At 42.6% G+C, this 24,803-nt stretch overlaps 1 protein-coding gene across 1 annotated transcript in view; it reads right to left on the bottom strand.

The window, feature by feature from the left end:
- SH3BP1 (SH3 domain binding protein 1) overlaps nucleotides 1-19,852 on the bottom strand; it is a 263,120-nt gene extending 243,268 nt beyond the window's left edge. The window contains exon 1 of the mRNA XM_088463396.1: nucleotides 19,711-19,852. Within this exon, the coding sequence (XP_088319522.1) occupies nucleotides 19,711-19,766 (56 nt within the window). The 5' untranslated portion in view covers nucleotides 19,767-19,852. The remainder of the gene's footprint in view (nucleotides 1-19,710) is intronic.
- Between the last annotated feature and the right edge of the window lie 4,951 nt (nucleotides 19,853-24,803).

The raw sequence follows: 24,803 nt of genomic DNA, 5'->3' as shown, positions 1-24,803 counted from the left end.
GAATGTCACAATGAGATGAGTCGAGGAAGAAGAGAGGGAGCAGCGCCTGTCACAGTGAGCTGAGGAGGACTGGGAGGCAGAGCAGGAAGAGAGGTAGCATCTGCTCTGGACCTTCATGATGAAAGCAGTGTGTACTACCTGCCCACCCATAGGAGTGGACACTGATGCATATAGAGCTTGGTGCGTGCATCCCAAATATAGATATAGATATAAGTGGACTTAGGACCTCATTCAGAGTCGATCGCTTGCTGCAAGCGATCGCTCTGAATGAGGGCGGACACTTACTTTTTTAAGTGCCGCCTTCTGGTCGATCGCTAGGCTGTGGTTACCGCCCACAACTCTAGCGACCGACCAGGGTGATGGTCGCGATGGTCATCACCAACGCGACCATCGGGGCTTATGACCAGAACCTAAGGTTGGGTCTGGGCTCTCGTAAGCCCCAGGGAACTTCCTGCTCTGTTTGAGCAGGAAGTTCCCCACTGACATCATCATCATCAATGATGTCAGTGGGGCCGCCCCCAAACGGCAAGCGTTCCGACTGGAATGCCTCCGTTTGGCCAGGCACGCCCCCGGCCCGCCCAGTAAACGGGGCGAGCTGTCACTCAACATTGACAGCTCGCCCCGTCTGCAACAAGACCCCTAGCGACGGAGTGCCCGTCGCTAGCCGGGTCTCACGCATGCGCACGACGGAGCCGGCTCCGTCGTGCGCATGCTCTGTGGGGACCATCGACCCGGTTGCGAGCGCATCGGCGCTTGCGACCAGCTCTGAATGAGACCCTTAATCTGTTTGGAAAATGTATATGGGTGGGTAGAAGGGGGTAAATACAGTTCAATACATAATACAAAATGAGAGGGGAGGGGGTACTACATAAAACAAAATGGAGACAAGGGCAAAATGCTACATAATACAAAATGGGGAGGCACAGAGAATACTACAGAATGGTCCTTTCTCCAACTTGGATCTGGCAACAACCATCCTTAGAACTTTTCTTTATTTTGCAATGTCCTATGTAAAAGTGCATTTATCATAATATCATAACATATGGATTTGTCTCACTCATAACATGTAAATTATAATCTGATTAAACAATATTATGTTTGTTTATTATATAGCAGAAGAGGGTAGACTATAGTTTATTCTTACACCTCAAATTAGTCTAACATGCTAGCCATGCCCTCTTTGGTGAAATACAGTTCAAAGGAGGCGGGGGGGCTGTTACATAGGCATGCTCCGGACGCCTTGACTACACGCTACACCTCTGGGTTTAATCCCCTCCATGGCCCTAACTGGTGGAATTTGCATGTTGTCCCCTTGCTTGTGTGTGTGTGTCCTCCGATTTCCTCCTGCAATCCAAACAATTAACCCTAGTGTGCATGTACATGTGGTAGGGAATATAGATTTTAAGATCCAGTGGGACAGGGACTGACGTGAAAGGCCAAATATTCTCTGTAAAGCGCTGTGGCATATGGGCCTGATTCAGCAAGGAATGCAAAGGAGAGAACGCACGCACTCTGCCAATGTTTCCACACTGCATATGCATCGCAGCGCGCGAATTAGCAATTGCAATGAGAACTGCGTCTGCAGAGGCTACGCAGACCCATAGCAGAGTGATTGACAGGAAGTGCCGTTTGTGGGTGGTGACGGGGAGGGTGGTCGGACGAATGCAGGTGTGCCAGTGCATTGCAACACCGTAGCAGGGGCGCGCATAAATTATCCACTACAATACCATATGCAGCCTGAGGCCTGATAGCGTACGCTGAATTAGCAATTCCTGAGTGAGGTCTGACCTGCCTTAACTGTATGTTTGGGTCCGATGTTACTGATTGTTTTGCTATGTTGGCCAAGTATACGGATGTAAGGGGAAGTGGGCGTCCTTATGTTGAGCTGTGATCACAATGTGATTGCAAACATTTACATATCCCCGATGATATTAGCAACTGCGCAGCGTGCATATTAGCAGAATAACGATCCTTGCTGAATCAGGCCCTATGTGTGCACTATATAAATAATAAATAGATATTATTGCTGACACATTGACTGTTTGCAATACCCTGTGCACAACTTAATAATACACCAATTGGTCCACTTGTATTTTTAAGTAATACATCTATAAAATAAGATTGCATAATCAATTTTGTTGGTGGGGGCCCCCACAACCAAGCTGCCCCAGGGCCCACACAAGCCCTAACTAGGCCCTGTCTATGCTTGCTGACACAAACTTTTACATTACCGTTTTGTTAATTCTTTTTAATTTATTATAATTTCGGGAGACACATTGAAAGTGCATGTCAGCAAGCATAGACAGAGTGTGATCAGAGGGCCTGATTCAGACCCGCTCGCGAGCGCACAGCACTCGCAAGCGGGTCGATGGTCCCCCACTGCGCATGCGCATGCCGGAGCCCATTGGTCGCGATGGTCTTGACCATCGAGACCATTACCTGGCCGCTCGCATAAACAGCTATGCGAGCGGCCAGGAGGCCGTTTTTTTTTTTAAAAAAAGGGACGCCCTGATTCAGAGTGAGCGCTCTCAAAGAGCGTCTGGCTCTGAATCAGGCCCAGAGTGTGATCTGATGTTGCCTGTATGTGGCACTGGCTGCTTGCATTATTCAGAACCAGCCAAGTACTGTAAATATAAAATCAAATATTTCCAGTAATTCCAATAATTACCTTATTGGATTAGTTTATTTTGCCTTCCAGTCTGCTGAGCTTGGGTGTAACTGTGACTGTGGTCAGTGCTGTGTCCCAGGCTCCTGTGTCTGTGCTCCTCCCCCTGCTGATGTAATCACTGAAGGTTCAGCCCGCTTCTCCTCGCCCCTCCCCCTGACGTCACCACCGCTGGCATCATGTAGCTGAGCCTTAGCAGCAGCAGCTAGTGGAAGGTAAGCCATCGAGAGATGCCCGCGGCCCGCCCCCTCCCTCTACCCTCCCCTCCTCCAGCCGCCGCCGCCGCATCCAGAGATAGTAACAGCGGAGCTTAAGCTCCGCCCCCGTGACATCACCACTGATTCCGGATGAAGGAGTCAGTGGTGTTAGAGGCTGGCCCCAGTTTACAATGCACCGCCCACCGCCTGCTGCACATAGCCCGCCGGAACACATCACCCGCGGGCCCCTGACCACCCACCGATCACCGCCCACGCTGACAAAAAAAATAAACACAGCGCCAGTTACAGGGGTTAAGCCACGCCCTCCCGCAATAGTGGGCGTGGCTATAAATCACTGGGGCCCACCGGGGAATACCCCGAATTCCCGGCAGCCCAGTCCAAGCCTGTATCTGTCTGTCTATCACTAATGCTGGGTATACACTATACACTTATCTGTCACATATCTGTCTATCACTAATGCTGGGCATACACTATACACTTATCTGTCACATATCTATCTATCACTAATGCTGGGCATACACTATACACTTATTTGTCACTAATGCTGGGCATACACTATACACTTATTTGTCACTAATGCTGGGCATACACTATACACTTATTTGTCACTAATGCTGGGCATACACTATACACTTATTTGTCACATATCTGTCTATCACTAATGCTGGGCATACACTATACACTTATTTGTCACATATCTGTCTATCACTAATGCTGGGCATACACTATACACTTATCTGTCACATATCTGTCTATCACTAATGCTGGGTATACACTATACACTTATCTCTCACATATCTGTCTATCACTAATGCTGGGTATACACTATACACTTATCTGTCACATATCTGTCTATCACTAATGCTGGGCATACACTATACACTTATCTCTCACATATCTGTCTATCACTAATGCTGGGTATACACTATACACTTATCTGTCACATATCTGTCTATCACTAATACTGGGCATACACTATACACTTATCTGTCACATATCTGTCTATCACTAATGCTGGGTATACACTATACACTTATCTGTCACATATCTGTCTATCACTAATGCTGGGCATACACTATACACTTATCTGTCACATATCTGTCTATCACTAATGCTGGGCATACACTATACACTTATCTGTCACATATCTGTCTGTCACTAATGCTGGGCATACACTATACACTTATCTGTCTATCACTAATGCTGGGTATACACTATACACTTATCTGTCACATATCTGTCTATCACTAATGCTGGGCATACACTATACACTTATCTGTCACATATCTGTCTGTCACTAATGCTGGGCATACACTATACACTTATCTGTCACATATCTGTCTATCACTAATGCTGGGTATACACTATACACTTATCTGTCACATATCTGTCTATCACTAATGCTGGGCATACACTATACACTTATCTGTCACATATCTGTCTATCACTAATGCTGGGTATACACACTATACACTTATCTGTCACATATCAGTCTATCACTAATGCTGGGTATACACTATACACTTATCTGTCACATATCTGTCTGTTTATCACTAATGCTGGGCATACACTATACACTTAGGTATACACTATACACTTATCTGTCACATATCTGTCTATCACTAATGCTGGGCATACACTATACACTTATCTGTCACATATCTGTATATCACTAATGCTGGGTATACACTATACACTTATCTGTCACATATCTGTCTATCACTAATGCTGGGTATACACTATACACTTATCTGTCACATATCTGTCTATCACTAATGCTGGGCATACACTATACACTTATCTGTCACATATCTGTCTATCACTAATGCTGGGCATACACTATACACTTATCTGTCACATATCTGTCTATCACTAATGCTGGGTATACACTATACACTTATCTGTCATATATCTGTCTGTCTATCACTAATGCTGGGTATACACTTATCTGTCACATATCTGTCTACCACTAATGCTGGGTATACACCATACACTTATCTGTCATATATCTGTCTGTCTATCACTAATGCTGGGTATACACTATACACTTATCTGTCATATATCTGCCTATCACTAATGCGGGGCATACACTATACACTTATCTGTCACATATCTGTCTATCACTAATGCTGGGTATACACTATACACTTATCTGTCACATATCTGTCTGTCTATCACTAATGCTGGGTATACACTATATACTTATCTGTCACATATCTGTCTATCACTAATGCTGGGTATACACTATACACTTATCTGTCACATATCTGTCTGTCTATCACTAATGCTGGGCATACACTATACATTTATCTGTCACTAATGCAGGGCATACACTATACACTTATCTGTCACATATCTGTCTATCACTAATGCTGGGCATACACTATACACTTATGTGTCACATATCTGTCTGTCTATCACTAATGCTGGGTATACACCATACACTTATCTGTCATATATCTGTCAATCACTAATGCTGGGCATACCCTATACACTTACCTGTCACATATCTGTCTATCACTAATGCTGGCTATACACTTATCTGTCACATATCAGTCTGTCTATTACTAATGCTGGCTATACACTATACACTTATCTGTCATATAACTGTCTATCACTAATACTGGGCATACACTATACACTTATCTGTCACATATCTGTCTGTCTATCACTAATGCTGGGTATACACTATACATTTATCTGTCACATCTGTCACTAATGCTGGGCATACACTATACATTTATCTGTCACATATCTGTCTATCACTAATGCTGGGCATACACTATACACTTATCTGTCACATATCTGTCTATCACTAATGCTGGGCATACACTATACACTTATCTGTCACATATCTGTATATCACTAATGCTGGGTATACACTATACACTTATCTGTCACATATCTGTATATCACTAATGCTGGGCATACACTATACACTTATCTGTCACATATCTGTCTGTCTATCACTAATGCTGGGTATACACTATACACTTATCTGTCACATATCTGTCTATCACTAATGCTGGGCATACACTATACACTTATCTGTCACATATCTGTCTATCACTAATGCTGGGCATACACTATACACTTATCAGTCACATATCTGTCTATCACTAATGCTGGGTATACACTATATACTTATCTGTCACATATCTGTCTATCACTAATGCTGGGTATACACTATACACTTATCTGTCACATATCTGTCTGTCTATCACTAATGCTGGGTATACACTTATCTGTCACATATCTGTCTATCACTAATGCTGGGTATACACCATACACTTATCTGTCATATATCTGTCTGTCTATCACTAATGCTGGGTATACACTATACACTTATCTGTCATATATCTGTCTATCACTAATGCTGGGTATACACTATACACTTATCTGTCACATATCTGTCACATCTGTCACTAATGCTGGGCATACACTATACACTTATCTGTCACATCTGTCACTAATGCTGGGCATACACTATACATTTATCTGTCACATATCTGTCAATCACTAATGCAGGGCATACACTATACACTTATCTGTCACATATCTGTCTATCACTAATGCTGGGTATACACTATACACTTATCTGTCACATATCTGTCTATCACTAATGCTGGCTATACACTTATCTGTCACATATCAGTCTGTCTATTACTAATGCTGGGCATACACTATACACTTATCTGTCACATATCTGTCTGTCTATCACTAATGCTGGGTATACACTATATACTTATCTGTCACATATCTGTCTATCACTAATGCTGGGTATACACTATACATTTATCTGTCACTAATGCAGGGCATACACTATACACTTATCTGTCACATATCTGTCTGTCTATCACTAATGCTGGGTATACACTATACATTTATCTGTCACATATCTGTCTATCACTAATGCTGGGTATACACTATACATTTATCTGTCACATATCTGTCTATCACTAATGCTGGGCATACACTATACACTTATCTGTCACATATCTGTCTGTCTATCACTAATGCTGGGTATACACTATACATTTATCTGTCACATATCTGTCTATCACTAATGCTGGGTATACACTATACATTTATCTGTCACTAATGCTGGGCATACACTATACACTTATCTGTCACATATCTGTCTATCACTAATGCTGGCTATACACTTATCTGTCACATATCAGTCTGTCTATTACTAATGCTGGGTATACACTATATACTTATCTGTCACATATCTGTCTATCACTAATGCTGGGTATATACTATACATTTATCTGTCACATATCTGTCTATCACTAATGCTGGGCATACACTATACACATCTGTCTATCACTAATGCTGGGCATACACTATACACATATCTGTCTATCACTAATGCTGGGCATACACTATACATTTATCTGTCACTAATGCTGGGCATACACTATACACTTATCTGTCACATATCTGTCTATCACTAATGCTGGGTATACACTATACATTTATCTGTCACATATCTGTCTATCACTAATGCTGGGCATACACTATACACTTATCTGTCACATATCTGTCTGTCTATCACTAATGCTGGGCATACACTATACACTTATCTGTCACATATCTGTCTATCACTAATGCTGGGCATACACTATACACTTATCTGTCACATATCTGTCTATCACTAATGCTGGGCATACACTATACACTTATCTGTCACATATCTGTCTATCACTAATGCTGGGTATACACTATACATTTATCTGTCACATATCTGTCTATCACTAATGCTGGGTATACACTATACATTTATCTGTCACTAATGCTGGGCATACACTATACACTTATCTGTCACATATCTGTCTATCACTAATGCTGGCTATACACTTATCTGTCACATATCAGTCTGTCTATTACTAATGCTGGGTATACACTATATACTTATCTGTCACATATCTGTCTATCACTAATGCTGGGTATATACTATACATTTATCTGTCACATATCTGTCTATCACTAATGCTGGGCATACACTATACACATATCTGTCTATCACTAATGCTGGGCATACACTATACATTTATCTGTCACTAATGCTGGGCATACACTATACACTTATCTGTCACATATCTGTCTATCACTAATGCTGGGTATACACTATACACTTATCTGTCACATATCTGTCTATCACTAATGCTGGGTATACACTATACACTTATCTGTCACATATCTGTCTATCACTAATGCTGGGTATATACTATACATTTATCTGTCACATATCTGTCTATCACTAATGCTGGGCATACACTATACACATCTGTCTATCACTAATGCTGGGCATACACTATACACATATCTGTCTATCACTAATGCTGGGCATACACTATACATTTATCTGTCACTAATGCTGGGCATACACTATACACTTATCTGTCACATATCTGTCTATCACTAATGCTGGGTATACACTATACACTTATCTGTCACATATCTGTCTATCACTAATGCTGGGTATACACTATACACTTATCTGTCACATATCTGTCTATCACTAATGCTGGGCATACACTATACACATATCTGTCTATCACTAATGCTGGGCATACACTATACACTTATCTGTCACTAATGCAGGGCATACACTATACACTTATCTATCACTAATGCTGGGCATACACTATACACTTATCTGTCACTAATGCTGGGCATACACTATACACATATCTGTCTATCACTAATGCTGGGCATACACTATACACATATCTGTCTATCACTAATGCTGGGCATACACTATACACTTATCTGTCACTAATGCAGGGCATACACTATACACTTATCTATCACTAATGCTGGGCATACACTATACACTTATCTGTCACTAATGCTGGGCATACACTATACACATATCTGTCTATCACTAATGCTGGGCATACACTATACACATATCTGTCTATCACTAATACTGGGCATACACTATATACACTTATCTGTCACATATCTATCTGTCTATCACTAATGCTGGGTATACACCATACACTTATCTGTCTGTCTATCACTAATGCTGGGTATACACTATACACTTATCTGTCATATATCTGTCTATCACTAATGCTGGGCATACACTATACACTTATCTGTCACATATCTGTCTGTCTATCACTAATGCTGGGTATACACTATATACTTATCTGTCACATATCTGTCTATCACTAATGCTGGGTATACACTATACACTTATCTGTCACATATCTGTCTGTCTATCACTAATGCTGGGTATACACTATACACTTATCTGTCACTAATGCTGGGCATACACTATACACTTATCTGTCACTAATGCTGGGCATACACTATACATTTATCTGTCACATATCTGTCAATCACTAATGCTGGGCATACACTATACACTTATCTGTCACATATCTGTCTATCACTAATGCTGGGTATACACTATACACTTATCTGTCACATATCTGTCTATCACTAATGCTGGGTATACACTATACACTTATCTGTCACATATCTGTCTATCACTAATGCTGGCTATACACTTATCTGTCACATATCAGTCTGTCTATTACTAATGCTGGGTATACACTATATACTTATCTGTCACATATCTGTCTATCACTAATGCTGGGTATATACTATACATTTATCTGTCACTAATGCAGGGCATACACTATACACTTATTTGTCACATATCTGTCTATCACTAATGCTGGGCATACACTATACACTTATCTGTCACATATCTGTCTATCACTAATGCTGGGCATACACTATATACTTATCTGTCACATATCTGTCTATCACTAATGCTGGGCATACACTATACACATATCTGTCTATCACTAATGCTGGGCATACACTATACACATATCTGTCTATCACTAATGCTGGGCATACACTATACACTTATCTGTCACATATCTGTCTATCACTAATGCTGGGTATACACTATACACTTATCTGTCACATATCTGTCTATCACTAATGCTGGGTATACACTATACACTTATCTGTCACATATCTGTCTATCACTAATGCTGGGCATACACTATACACATATCTGTCACATATCTGTCTATCACTAATGCTGGGTATATACTATACATTTATCTGTCACATATCTGTCTATCACTAATGCTGGGCATACACTATACACATCTGTCTATCACTAATGCTGGGCATACACTATACACATATCTGTCTATCACTAATGCTGGGCATACACTATACATTTATCTGTCACTAATGCTGGGCATACACTATACACTTATCTGTCACATATCTGTCTATCACTAATGCTGGGTATACACTATACACTTATCTGTCACATATCTGTCTATCACTAATGCTGGGTATACACTATACACTTATCTGTCACATATCTGTCTATCACTAATGCTGGGCATACACTATACACATATCTGTCTATCACTAATGCTGGGCATACACTATACACTTATCTGTCACTAATGCAGGGCATACACTATACACTTATCTATCACTAATGCTGGGCATACACTATACACTTATCTGTCACTAATGCTGGGCATACACTATACACATATCTGTCTATCACTAATGCTGGGCATACACTATACACATATCTGTCTATCACTAATGCTGGGCATACACTATACACTTATCTGTCACTAATGCAGGGCATACACTATACACTTATCTATCACTAATGCTGGGCATACACTATACACTTATCTGTCACTAATGCTGGGCATACACTATACACATATCTGTCTATCACTAATGCTGGGCATACACTATACACATATCTGTCTATCACTAATACTGGGCATACACTATATACACTTATCTGTCACATATCTATCTGTCTATCACTAATGCTGGGTATACACCATACACTTATCTGTCTGTCTATCACTAATGCTGGGTATACACTATACACTTATCTGTCATATATCTGTCTATCACTAATGCTGGGCATACACTATACACTTATCTGTCACATATCTGTCTGTCTATCACTAATGCTGGGTATACACTATATACTTATCTGTCACATATCTGTCTATCACTAATGCTGGGTATACACTATACACTTATCTGTCACATATCTGTCTGTCTATCACTAATGCTGGGTATACACTATACACTTATCTGTCACTAATGCTGGGCATACACTATACACTTATCTGTCACTAATGCTGGGCATACACTATACATTTATCTGTCACATATCTGTCAATCACTAATGCTGGGCATACACTATACACTTATCTGTCACATATCTGTCTATCACTAATGCTGGGTATACACTATACACTTATCTGTCACATATCTGTCTATCACTAATGCTGGGTATACACTATACACTTATCTGTCACATATCTGTCTATCACTAATGCTGGCTATACACTTATCTGTCACATATCAGTCTGTCTATTACTAATGCTGGGTATACACTATATACTTATCTGTCACATATCTGTCTATCACTAATGCTGGGTATATACTATACATTTATCTGTCACTAATGCAGGGCATACACTATACACTTATTTGTCACATATCTGTCTATCACTAATGCTGGGCATACACTATACACTTATCTGTCACATATCTGTCTATCACTAATGCTGGGCATACACTATATACTTATCTGTCACATATCTGTCTATCACTAATGCTGGGCATACACTATACACATATCTGTCTATCACTAATGCTGGGCATACACTATACACATATCTGTCTATCACTAATGCTGGGCATACACTATACACTTATCTGTCACATATCTGTCTATCACTAATGCTGGGTATACACTATACACTTATCGGTCACATATCTGTCTATCACTAATGCTGGGTATACACTATACACTTATCTGTCACATATCTGTCTATCACTAATGCTGGGCATACACTATACACATATCTGTCTATCACTAATGCTGGGCATACACTATACACTTATCTGTCACATATCTGTCTGTCTATCACTAATGCTGGGTATACACTATACATTTATCTGTCACATCTGTCACTAATGCTGGGCATACACTATACATTTATCTGTCACTAATGCAGGGCATACACTATACACTTATTTGTCACATATCTGTCTATCACTAATGCTGGGCATACACTATACACATATCTGTCTATCACTAATGCTGGGCATACACTATACACTTATCTGTCACATATCTGTCCAGTCTGGCTGGTTGGAATGAAAACGTGGTAATATATGGGAGCAAATGACAATTAACCTTATGGTCCAAAACCCTTGAAAACGGACAATAAAAAAAAGTTACATGTGTTTGATTTAAGCAATTTGCCTGAATTCAGGGTTTGTGAGCAAATGGTCTGTTGTCATTTTCTCCCATGCACTTCCAGATTTTTATTAGAACCAGCCAGATTAGACAGATATGTGACAGATAAGTGTATATAGTGTATGCCCAGTATTAGTGATAGACAGATATGTGACAGATAAGTGTATAGTGTATACCCAGCATTAGTGATAGACTGATATGTGACAGATAAGTGTATAGTGTATACCCAGCATTAGTGATAGACAGATATGTGACAGATAAGTGTATAGTGTATGCCCAGCATTAGTGATAGACAGATAGATATGTGACAGATAAGTGTATATAGTGTATGCCCAGTATTAGTGATAGACAGATATGTGACAGATAAGTGTATAGTGTATACCCAGCATTAGTGACAGACAGATATGTGACAGATAAGTGTAGTGTATACCCAGCATTAGTGATAGACAGATATGTGACAGATAAGTGTATAGTGTATGCCCAGCATTAGTGATAGACAGATATGTGACAGATAAGTATATAGTGTATGCCCAGCATTAGTGATAGACAGACAGATATGTGACAGATCAGTGTATAGTGTATGCCCAGCATTAGTGATAGATAGATATGTGACAGATAAGTGTATAGTGTATGCCCAGCATTAGTGATAGACAGATATGTGACAGATAAGTATATAGTGTATGCCCAGCATTAGTGATAGACAGACAGATATGTGACAGATCAGTGTATAGTGTATGCCCAGCATTAGTGACAGATGTGACAGATAAATGTATAGTGTATACCCAGCATTAGTGATAGACAGACAGATATGTGACAGATAAGTGTATAGTGTATGCCCAGCATTAGTGATAGACAGATATGTGTATAGTGTATACCCAGCATTAGTGATAGACAGATATGTGACAGATAAGTGTATAGTGTATGCCCAGCATTAGTGATAGACAGATATGTGACAGATAAGTGTATAGTGTATGCCCAGCATTAGTGATAGACAGACAGATATGTGACAGATCAGTGTATAGTGTATACCCAGCATTAGTGATAGACAGACAGATATGTGACAGATAAGTGTATAGTGTATACCCAGCATTAGTGATAGACAGACAGATATGTGACAGATAAGTGTATAGTGTATGCCCAGCATTAGAGATAAATACGTGCATGCACAAAGGTCTTAGGAGCCCATTTATCAAAGTTTATTTGAGGTATAATCTCCGAAAACACCCGTTTTCGGGTGGTTACCTCAAATATTAAGTATTATCCCTGGATGTATTAAGGAGGAACCGATACCTGCTGTGATCCCTGCATTCCCGCTGGCAGCCGCCTCTCCCATAGGTTTCTATAGGGGATACAATGCTGCCAAATTTACCAATATCCGGAATGTGATGCATCCCGATATTGGCCCCCTATGGGCTACACCGTGCATAATTAGCCGGCGAAGGGTTCTGCCGAAACCCTCCCTGGCTATGGCAGCTGCGCATGCACAGCACCCCCTGCACTGGCCGGCAGCTCTCCGGAGACATTGCAGGGACGGGATCCTTTCGAAACCTGTGTCCCTTATGTCCCCGATGATACATCCGGCCGATAGGATCGCTTCTTGCATTGCGATCATGGGCACTACTGGCATGACCTGATCGCATTGATCATTAATAAATGGGGGCCTATAAGAGCAAGAAAAGCCAGTACTGGGCATCACTATTTATAAATGCTGTCTATGACTACGCTGAAGAATATATGACAATATAAACGTCTGTCATTCATTCTGCAGCAGGCTGTGTGTGAGTGACAGCTTTGCAGACTTGGGGGTAAATTCACTTAGATGGAAGTTCTATTAAGAAGTGATATTGTCCATAGCAGCCAATCAGATTCTACTTCTCATTTATCTAGCACCTTCTATAAGATAATACCTGGAATATGATTGGTTGCTATGGGCAACATCACTTCTTAATAGAACTCCCATCTTAGTGAATTTACCCCTTGCTGTGTAACAAATGGACAGTATGGATTGGTGAAGTCATACATGGAGCAGACAGCAAGTAAAATGGCTGACACATGAATGATTCCGCCAGGACAGATGTGTTAGATACTGATATGACAGCTGCAGTAGAATGGAAGGGTAACACTGTGTAATGTACTATACCTTTATGTATAGGTACATTGGTGTATTTAGTGATTACATTACCACATAGACAGCTATATAATGAAGTAAAAGTGAATAATCCCATCTGTGTATATGACATAGAAGTTACACAGGTATTTCTGGTATTATGTGTGTACCGTGTAAGCTGCACGTCTATGCTGTAAGTATATGTAAGATTCACGCCAATATACTCCAATCTGTACTTTAACCTCTGCATCGTGGGTAAAGGTAGTTTAGTTACTTGATAGTCTCAGGTCTGGGACACGTTGAGCTGGTTATGGTTATATGGAGCTGAATAAAAACTTTTTGTAGGAGGAGATTAATGTTAAATAATGGTGACAGAGGTGTCTGGTTAAAAAAGAGGGAAGTGGCTCCTCTTAGTAACTATTACTACATGTAATGGCATGTGTTTTCTCCAAGTGTATGTGCATAGCTATATATCTATATGTTATACATACAGACAGTCATACATACATACATACAGTCACACATACGTAGCCAGTCATACATACAGTTATACATACAGACAGTCATACATACATACATAGCCAGTCATACATACAGACATACATATATACATACATAGACAGTCATACATACAGTCATACATACATACATAGCCAGTCATACATACAGACATACATATATACATACATACAGTCATACATACATACATAGCCAGTCATACATACATAGCCAGTCATACATACAGACATACATACATACATAGACAGTCATACATACATACAGACATACATACAGTCACACATATAGTCATACATATATACAGACAGTCATACATATATACATATATACAGTCATACATATATACAGTCATACATACATAGTCACACATATATATATATATATACATACAGTCATACATATATACATACATATATACAGTCATACATATATACATACATAGCCAGTCATACATACAGACATACATATATACATACATAGACAGTCATACATATATACAGTCATACATACAGACAGTAATACATACAGTCACACAAACAGACAGTCACACATACAGTCATACATATATACAGACAGTCATACATATATACATACATACATAGACAGTCATACATATATACAGTCATACATACAGTCACACATTGTATGTATGTATGTATATATATATATATATATATACATACAGACAGTCATACATATATACATACATAGTCATACATATATACAGTCATACATATATACAGTCATACATAGACAGTCATACATATATAGTCATACATACATAGTCAATACATACAGACAGCCATACATACAGTAACACATACAGTAACACATACAGTCATACATATATACAGTCATACATATATACATACATACATAGACAGTCATACATATATACAGTCATACATACATACATACAGTCACACATATATATATATATATATATACATACAGTCATACATATATACAGACAGTCATACATATATACATACATACAGTCATACATATATACATACATAGTCAATACATACAGACAGCCATACATACAGTCATACATACATAGACAGTCATACATATATACAGACAGTCATACATTACAACGGTTTCTATATGTGCCTCCCACTTTTTAAGGGGCCAAAAGTAATGGGACTATCAACTCAAAAGCTATTTCATGGACAGGTGTGGGCTATTCCCTCGTTATTTCATTATCAATTAAGCAGGTAAAAGGTCTGGAGTTGATTCTAGGTGTGACATTTGCATTTGGAAACAGTTGCTGTCGATTCTCAATATGAGATCCAAAGAGCTGTCACTATCAGTGAAGCAAGCCATCATTAGGCTGAAAAGTCAAAACAAACCCATCAGAGAGATAGCAAAAACATTAGGTGTGGCCAGATCAACTGTTTGGAACATTCTTAAAAAGAAAGAACACACTGGAGAGCTCAGCAACACCAAAAGACCCGGAAGACCACGGAAAACAACTGTGGTGGATGACAGAAGAATTATTTCCCTGGTGAAGAAAAACCCCTTCACAACAGTTGGCCAAATCAAGAACACTCTCCAGGAGGTAGGTGTATATGTGTCAAAGTCAACAATCAAGAGAAGACTTCACAAGAGTGAATATAGAGGGTTCACCACAAGATGTAAACCATTGGTGAGCCTCAAAAACAGGAAGACCAGATTAGAGTTTGCCAAACAACATCTAAAAAAGCCATTACAGTTATGAAACAACATCCTATGGACAGATGAGACAAAGATCAACTTGTACCAGAGTAATGGGAAGAGAAGAGTATGGAGAAGGAAAGGAACTGCTCATGATCCAAAACATACCACCTCATCAGTGAAGCATGGTGGTGGTAGTGTCATGGCGTGGGCATTTATGGCTGCCAATGGAACTGGTTCCCTTGTATTTATTGATGATGTGACTGCTGATAAAAGCAGAATGAATTCTGAAGTGTTTCGGGCAATATTATATGCTCATATTCAGTCAAATGCTTCAGAACTCATTGGACGGCGCTTCACAGTGCAGATGGACAATGACCCGAAGCATGCTGCAAAAGCAACCAAAGAGTTTTTTAAGGCTAAAAAGTGGAATGTTATGCAATGGCCAAGTCAATCCCCTGACCTGAATCCGATTGAGCATGCATTTCACTTGATGAAGACAAAACTGAAGGGAAAATGCCCCAAGAACAAGCAGGAACTGAAGACATTTGCAGTAGAGGCCTGCCAGAGCATCACCAGGGATGAAACCCAGCGTCTGGTGATGTCTATGCGTTCCAGACTTCAGGCTGTAATTGCCTGCAAAGGATTTGCAACAAAGTATTAAAAAGTGAAAGTTAGATTTAGGATTGTTTAGTTTGTCCCACTACTTTTGGCCCCTTAAAAAGTGGGAGGCACATATAGAAACCGTTGTAATTCCTACACCAGTGATTTTCAACCTTTTTCAACTCGAGGCACACTAGGCAAGATTTTAAAATTGCCAAGGCACACCATCCGGCGATGCGGCGTGCGCGACCTATGCAAAAACATACACATTGGCTCTCACATAAAAAAACACGCATTGGCCTTCACAGGAATAAAGCACACATACAATGGCCCCAAAGATATAACACACACATACATTAGCCCCCACAGAAAAAAAAAAAACATAGGCCCCCACAGAAAAAAATTAACATAGACCCCCACGGTGCAGAGCTGTCAGCAGTGGCTGGCTGGTCGCGGGAGGCTAGGAGGAAAAGGCTTCCTGGCCGCTGGAGGGAGAGATGTACTGGCTGGCCACGGGCGGGTGGGAGAGAAGGGGTGGTTGGTCGCTGGCGGGTAGTACTGGTTGGCCGCAGGCAGGAGTTAGTGAAGGGGTGGCTAACCGCTGGCGAAGGTTGGAATACTGCCTGGTCGCAGGCGGGAAGGAGAGAAGTACTGGCTGAGACTCTGTTGGGGCGGGCAGGCAGGCCAGACAGGCAACGCGCATGCATGACCTGTGATGTCACACTGCCGCGTTCAGGCAGGTCACGGCCCGGGCGTGCCCCTGAGCCTCCTAGAGGAGCTCAGTGGCAGCGCTGCCCGGGCCGCAGCTCTTTAATGTGACCGGCAGCTCTAGCGCTGCGGCACACCTCACAACCACCCGCGGCATACTACTGTGCCTTGGCACAGCGGTTGAAAACCTCTGTCCTACACCGTTCACCTGATTTAGATGTAATTACCCTCAAATTAAATCTGAAAGTCTGCAGGTAAAGCACATCTTGTTTGTTTCATTTCAAAGCCATTGTGGTGAATAGAGGCCAAAATATGAACATTCTGTCAATGTCCCAATATTTATGCACCTGACTGTATATACATACAGTTACACACAGACAGACAGTCATACATACAGTCATACATATATACATACATAGACAGTCATACATACAGTCATAGAGACAGTCATACATACATACATAGACAGTCATACATACAGTCATACATATATACATACATAGACAGTCATACATACAGTCACACACAGACAGACAGTCATACATATATAAATACATACATACACAGTCATACATACAGTCATACATATATACAGACAGTCAAACATACAGTCATACATACAGTCACACACAGTCATACATATATACATACATACATAGACAGTAATACATACAGTCATACATACATACAGTCACAGACAGACAGTCATACATATATACATACATAGACAGTCATACATACAGTCATACATACATATATACATACATAGACAGTCATACATACATACAGTCATAGAGACAGTCATACAGTCATATATACATACATAGACAGTCATACATACAGTACAGACAGACAGTCATACATACATACATACATACATACATAGACAGTCATACATACAGTACAGACATACAGTCATACATATATACATACATACAGTCATACATACAGTCATAGAGACAGTCATACAGTCATATATACATACATACATAGTCATACATACAGTCACACACACAGTCATACATATATACATACATAGACAGTCATACATACAGTACAGACATACATAGTCATACAGTACATACAGACAGTCATACATATTTATATATATAACACATAAATACAGTCATACATATATACATACATACAGTACAGACATACATAGTCATACAGTACATACAGTCATACATACAGTCATACATACAGTCATACATACAGTCATACATATATACATACATAGACAGTCATACATACAGTACAGACATACATACAGTCATAGACAGTCATACATACAGTCATACATACAGTCATACATACATACAGTCATAGAGACAGTCATACATACATACAGTCATAGAGACAGTCATACATACATACAGTCATACATACATAGACAGTCATACATATAGTACAGACAGTCATACATACAGTCACACACACACAGTCATATATACATACATAGACAGTCATACATACAGTACAGACATACATAGTCATACATATATACATACATACAGTACAGACATACATAGTCATACAGTACATACAGACAGTCATACATATATATATACATACAGTACAGACATACATAGTCATACATACATACAGTCATACATACATACAGTCATAGAGACAGTAATACAGTCATACATACATACAGTCATAGAGACAGTAATACAGTCATACATACATACAGTCATACATACATAGACAGTTATACATATAGTACAGACAGACAGTCATACATACAGTCACAAACACAGACATACATAGTCATTTATATATATATATATATATATATATATATATATATATATAATATATGTATAATACACAGATACATAGAGAGTGAGTAAAGGACTGTGTCACAGAGATACCTGAGGGACTGCTCTGATCACCTTACTGTACTGTATGTGACCCAGGAGACACTTACCTGCCTGGACCATGGGTGGCCAGCTGTCTCATTCTGTTGAGCTGTCTCTGAATCATGTTGCAGGTGTCTCTGTCCTCGTGCTGTAGTTTGATCTTCTTCTCGATCTCTCTCTGTTTCTGGGTGAGGCTGTCTCCTCCTACTCTCTCAGGTCAGCGGAAGGACTGCTCTCTCTTCTGATAACTTCTCTGTTTATACTGTGTCTTTCCAGCAGTCTCTAATTCACATGTGCAGCAGCTCTACTATCTTAGTAGTGTCAATATCTGTCTCATGTTGTCTCTTCTCTCACTGTGCTGTCTCTTCTCTACAGTCTCACTGTGCTGTCTCTTCTCTACAGTCTCTCTCACTGTGCTGTCTCTTCTCCGCAGTCTCTCTCACTGTGCTCTCTTCTCTGCCATCATTCTCACTGTGCTGTCTACTCTAAGCAGTCTCTCACTATGCTGTCTACTCTAAGCAGTCTCTCACTATGCTGTCTCTTCTCTGCAGTCTTACTGTGCTGTCTCTTCTCTGCAATCTCTCTCACTGTGCTGTCTCTTCTCTGCAGTCTCACTGTGCTGTCTCTTCTGTGCAGTATCTCTCACTGTGCTGTCTCTTCTCTGCAGTCTCTCCCTCACTGTGCTATCTCTTCTCTGCAGTCTCTCTCTCACTGTGCTGTCTCTTCTCTGCAGTCTCTCCCTCACTGTGCTGTCTGTACTCTCTGCAGTCTCTCCCTCACTGTGCTGTCTCTACTCTCTGCAGTCTCTTCCTCACTGTGCTGTCTCTACTCTCTGCAGTCTCTTCCTCACTGTGCTGTCTCTACTCTCTGCAGTCTCTCCCTCACTGTGCTGTCTCCACTGCAGTCTCTCCCTCACTGTGCTGTCTCTTGTCTGCAGTCTCTCCCTCACTGTGCTGTCTGTACTCTCTGCAGTCTCTCCCTCACTGTGCTGTCTCCTCTGCAGTCTCTCCCTCACTGTGCTGTCTCTTTTCTACAGTCTCTCACTGTGCTGTCTCTTCTCTACAGTCTCACTGTGCTGTCTCTTCTCTACAGTCTCTCTCACTGTGCTGTCTCTTTTCTACAGTCTCTCACTGTGCTGCCTCTTCTCTGCAGTCTCACTGTGCTGTCTCTTCTCTACAGTCTCTCTCACTGTGCTGTCTCTTCTCTACAGTCTCTCTCACTGTGCTGTCTCTTCTCTGCAGTCTCTGCCTCACCGTGCTGCCTCTTCTCTGCAGTCTCACTGTGCTGTCTCTTCTCTGCAGTCTCTCCCTCACTGTGCTGTCTCTTCTCTGCAGTCTCTCCCTCACTGTGCTGTCTGTACTCTCTGCAGTCTCGCCCTCACTGTGCTGTCTGTACTCTCTGCAGTCTCTCCCTCACTGTGCTGTCTCTTCTCTGCAGTCTCTCCCTCACTGTGCTGTCTCTTCTCTGCAGTCTCTCCCTCACTGTGCTGTCTCTTCTCTGCAGTCTCTCTCTCACTGTGCTGTCTGTACTCTCTGCAGTCTCTCCCTCAATGTGCTGTCTGTACTCTCTGCAGTCTCTCCCTCACTGTGCTGTCTGTACTCTCTGCAGTCTCTCCCTCACTGTGCTGTCTCTACTCTCTGCAGTCTCTTCCTCACTGTGCTGTCTGTACTCTCTGCAGTCTCTCCCTCACTGTGCCTTCTCCTCTGCAGTCTCTCCCTCACTGTGCTGTCTCTTCTCTGCAGTCTCTGCCTCACCATGCTGCCTCTTCTCTGCAGTCTCACTGTGCTGTCTCTTCTCTGCAGTCTCTCCCTCACTGTGCTGTCTGTACTCTCTGCAGTCTCTCCCTCACTGTGCTGTCTGTACTCTCTGCAGTCTCTCCCTCACTGTGCTGTCTGTACTCTCTGCAGTCTCTCTCTCACTGTGCTGTCTGTACTCTCTGCAGTCTCTCCCTCACTGTGCTGTCTCTTCTCTGCAGTCTCTCCCTCACTGTGCTGTCTCTTCTCTGCAGTCTCTTCCTCACTGTGCTGTCTGTACTCTCTGCAGTCTCTCCCTCACTGTGCTGTCTGTACTCTCTGCAGTCTCTCCCTCACTGTGCTGTCTCTTCTCTGCAGTCTCTCCCTCACTGTGCTGTCTCTTCTCTGCAGTCTCTCTCTCACTGTGCTGTCTCTTCTCTGCAGTCTCTCTCTCACTGTGCTGTCTGTACTCTCTGCAGTCTCTCCCTCACTGTGCTGTCTCTTCTCTGCAGTCTCTCCCTCACTGTGCTGTCTCTTCTCTGCAGTCTCTCCCTCACTGTGCCGTCTGTACTCTCTGCAGTCTCTTCCTCACTGTGCCGTCTGTACTCTCTGCAGTCTCTCCCTCACTGTGCCGTCTCTACTCTCTGCAGTCTCTCCCTCACTGTGCCGTCTCTACTCTCTGCAGTCTCTCCCTCACTGTGCCGTCTCTTCTCTCTGCAGTCTCTCCCTCACTGTGCCGTCTCTTCTCTCTGCAGTCTCTCCCTCACTGTGCCGTCTCTTCTCTCTGCAGTCTCTCCCTCACTGTGCCGTCTCTTCTCTCTGCAGTCTCTCCCTCACTGTGCTGTCTGTACTCTCTGCAGTCTCCCTCACTGTGCTGTCTCTTCTCTCTGCAGTCTCTCCCTCACTGTGCTGTCTCTTCTCTCTGCAGTCTCTCCCTCACTGTGCTGTCTCTTCTCTCTGCAGTCTCTCCCTCACTGTGCTGTCTGTACTCTCTGCAGTCTCTCCCTCACTGTGCTGTCTGTACTCTCTGCAGTCTATCCCTCACTGTGCTGTCTCTTCTCTGCAGTCTCTTCCTCACTGTGCTGTCTCTACTCTCTGCAGTCTCTCCCTCACTGTGCTGTCTCTACTCTCTGCAGTCTCTCCCTCACTGTGCTGTCTCTTCTCTGCAGTCTCTCCCTCACTGTGCTGTCTCTTCTCTGGAGTCTCTCCCTCACTGTGCTGTCTGTACTCTCTGCAGTCTCTCCCTCACTGTGCTGTCTGTACTCTCTGCAGTCTCTTCCTCACTGTGCTGTCTCTTCTCTGCAGTCTCTCACTGTGCTGTCTCTCCCTCACTGTGCTGTCTGTACTCTCTGCAGTCTCTCCCTCACTGTGCTGTCTCTTCTCTGCAGTCTCTCCCTCACTGTGCTGTCTCTATTCTCTGCAGTCTCTTCCTCACTGTGCTGTCTGTACTCTCTGCAGTCTCTCCCTCACTGTGCTGTCTCTTCTCTGCAGTCTCTCCCTCACTGTGCTGTCTGTACTCTCTGCAGTCTCTCCCTCACTGTGCTGTCTCTTCTCTGCAGTCTCTTCCTCACTGTGCTGTCTCTACTCTCTGCAGTCTCTCCCTCACTGTGCTGTCTCTACTCTCTGCAGTCTCTCCCTCACTGTGCTGTCTCTTCTCTGCAGTCTCTCCCTCACTGTGCTGTCTGTACTCTCTGCAGTCTCTTCCTCACTGTGCTGTCTGTACTCTCTGCAGTCTCTCCCTCACTGTGCTGTCTGTACTCTCTGCAGTCTCTTCCTCACTGTGCTGTCTGTACTCTCTGCAGTCTCTCCCTCACTGTGCTGTCTCTTCTCTGCAGTCTCTCCCTCACTGTGCTGTCTCTTCTCTGCAGTCTCTCCCTCACTGTGCTGTCTCTTCTCTGCAGTCTCTCCCTCACTGTGCTGTCTGTACTCTCTGCAGTCTCTCCCTCACTGTGCTGTCTCTTCTCTGCTGTCTCTCACTGTGCTGTCTCTCCCTCACTGTGCTGTCTCTACTCTCTGCAGTCTCTCCCTCACTGTGCTGTCTCTTCTCTGCAGTCTCTCCCTCACTGTGCTGTCTGTACTCTCTGCAGTCTCTCCCTCACTGTGCTGTCTCTACTCTCTGCAGTCTCTCCCTCACTGTGCTGTCTCTTCTCTGCAGTCTCTCCCTCACTGTGCTGTCTCTTCTCTGCAGTCTCTCCCTCACTGTGCTGTCTCTCCCTCACTGTGCTTTCTGTACTCTCTGCAGTCTCTCACTGTGCTGTCTCTTCTCTGCAGTCTCTCCCTCACTGTGCTGTCTCTTCTCTGCAGTCTCTCCCTCACTGTGCTGTCTCTACTCTCTGCAGTCTCTCCCTCACTGTGCTGTCTCTTCTCTGCAGTCTCTCCCTCACTGTGCTGTCTATACTCTCTGCAGTCTCTCCCTCACTGTGCTGTCTCTACTCTCTGCAGTCTCTCCCTCACTGTGCTGTCTCTTCTCTGCAGTCTCTCCCTCACTGTGCTGTCTCTTCTCTGCAGTCTCTCCCTCACTGTGCTGTCTCTCCCTCACTGTGCTTTCTGTACTCTCTGCAGTCTCTCACTGTGCTGTCTCTTCTCTGCAGTCTCTCCCTCACTGTGCTGTCTCTTCTCTGCAGTCTCTCCCTCACTGTGCTGTCTCTACTCTCTGCAGTCTCTCCCTCACTGTGCTGTCTCTACTCTCTGCAGTCTCTCCCTCACTGTGCTGTCTCTACTCTCTGCAGTCTCCCCCTCACTGTGCTGTCTCTTCTCTGCAGTCTCTCCCTCACTGTGCTGTCTCTACTCTCTGCAGTCTCTCTGTGCTGTCTCTACTCTCTGCAGTCTCTCTCTTTATGCTGTCTCTACTCTCTGCAGTCTCTCTGTGCTGTCTCTACTCTGCAGTCTCCCCCTCACTGTGCTGTCTCTTCTCTGCAGTCTCTCCCTCACTGTGCTGTCTCTACTCTCTGCAGTCTCTCTGTCTGTGCTGTCTCTACTCTCTGCAGTCTCTCTCTCTGTGCTGTCTCTTCTCTGCAGTCTCTCCCTCACTGTGCTGTCTCTACTCTCTGCAGTCTCCCTCACTGTGCTGTCTCTCTCTCTGTGTTGTCTGTACTCTCTGCAGTCTCTCCCTCACTGTGCTGTCTCTCTCTCTGTGCTGTCTGTACTCTCTGCAGTCTCTCCCTCACTGTGCTGTCTCTCTCTCTGCAGTCTCTCCCTCACTGTGCTGTCTCTACTCTCTGCAGTCTCTCTGTCTGTGCTGTCTCTACTCTCTGCAGTCTCTCTCTCTGTGCTGTCTCTTCTCTGCAGTCTCTCCCTCACTGTGCTGTCTCTACTCTCTGCAGTCTCCCTCACTGTGCTGTCTCTCTCTCTGTGCTGTCTGTACTCTCTGCAGTCTCTCCCTCACTGTGCTGTCTCTCTCTCTGTGCTGTCTGTACTCTCTGCAGTCT

Source organism: Taudactylus pleione, unplaced genomic scaffold (genome assembly GCF_031769625.1).
Source record: "Taudactylus pleione unplaced genomic scaffold, aTauple2 ptg001353l, whole genome shotgun sequence".
Lineage (NCBI taxonomy): Eukaryota > Metazoa > Chordata > Amphibia > Anura > Myobatrachidae > Taudactylus > Taudactylus pleione.
This window is presented reverse-complemented; position numbering and strand designations above follow the sequence as displayed.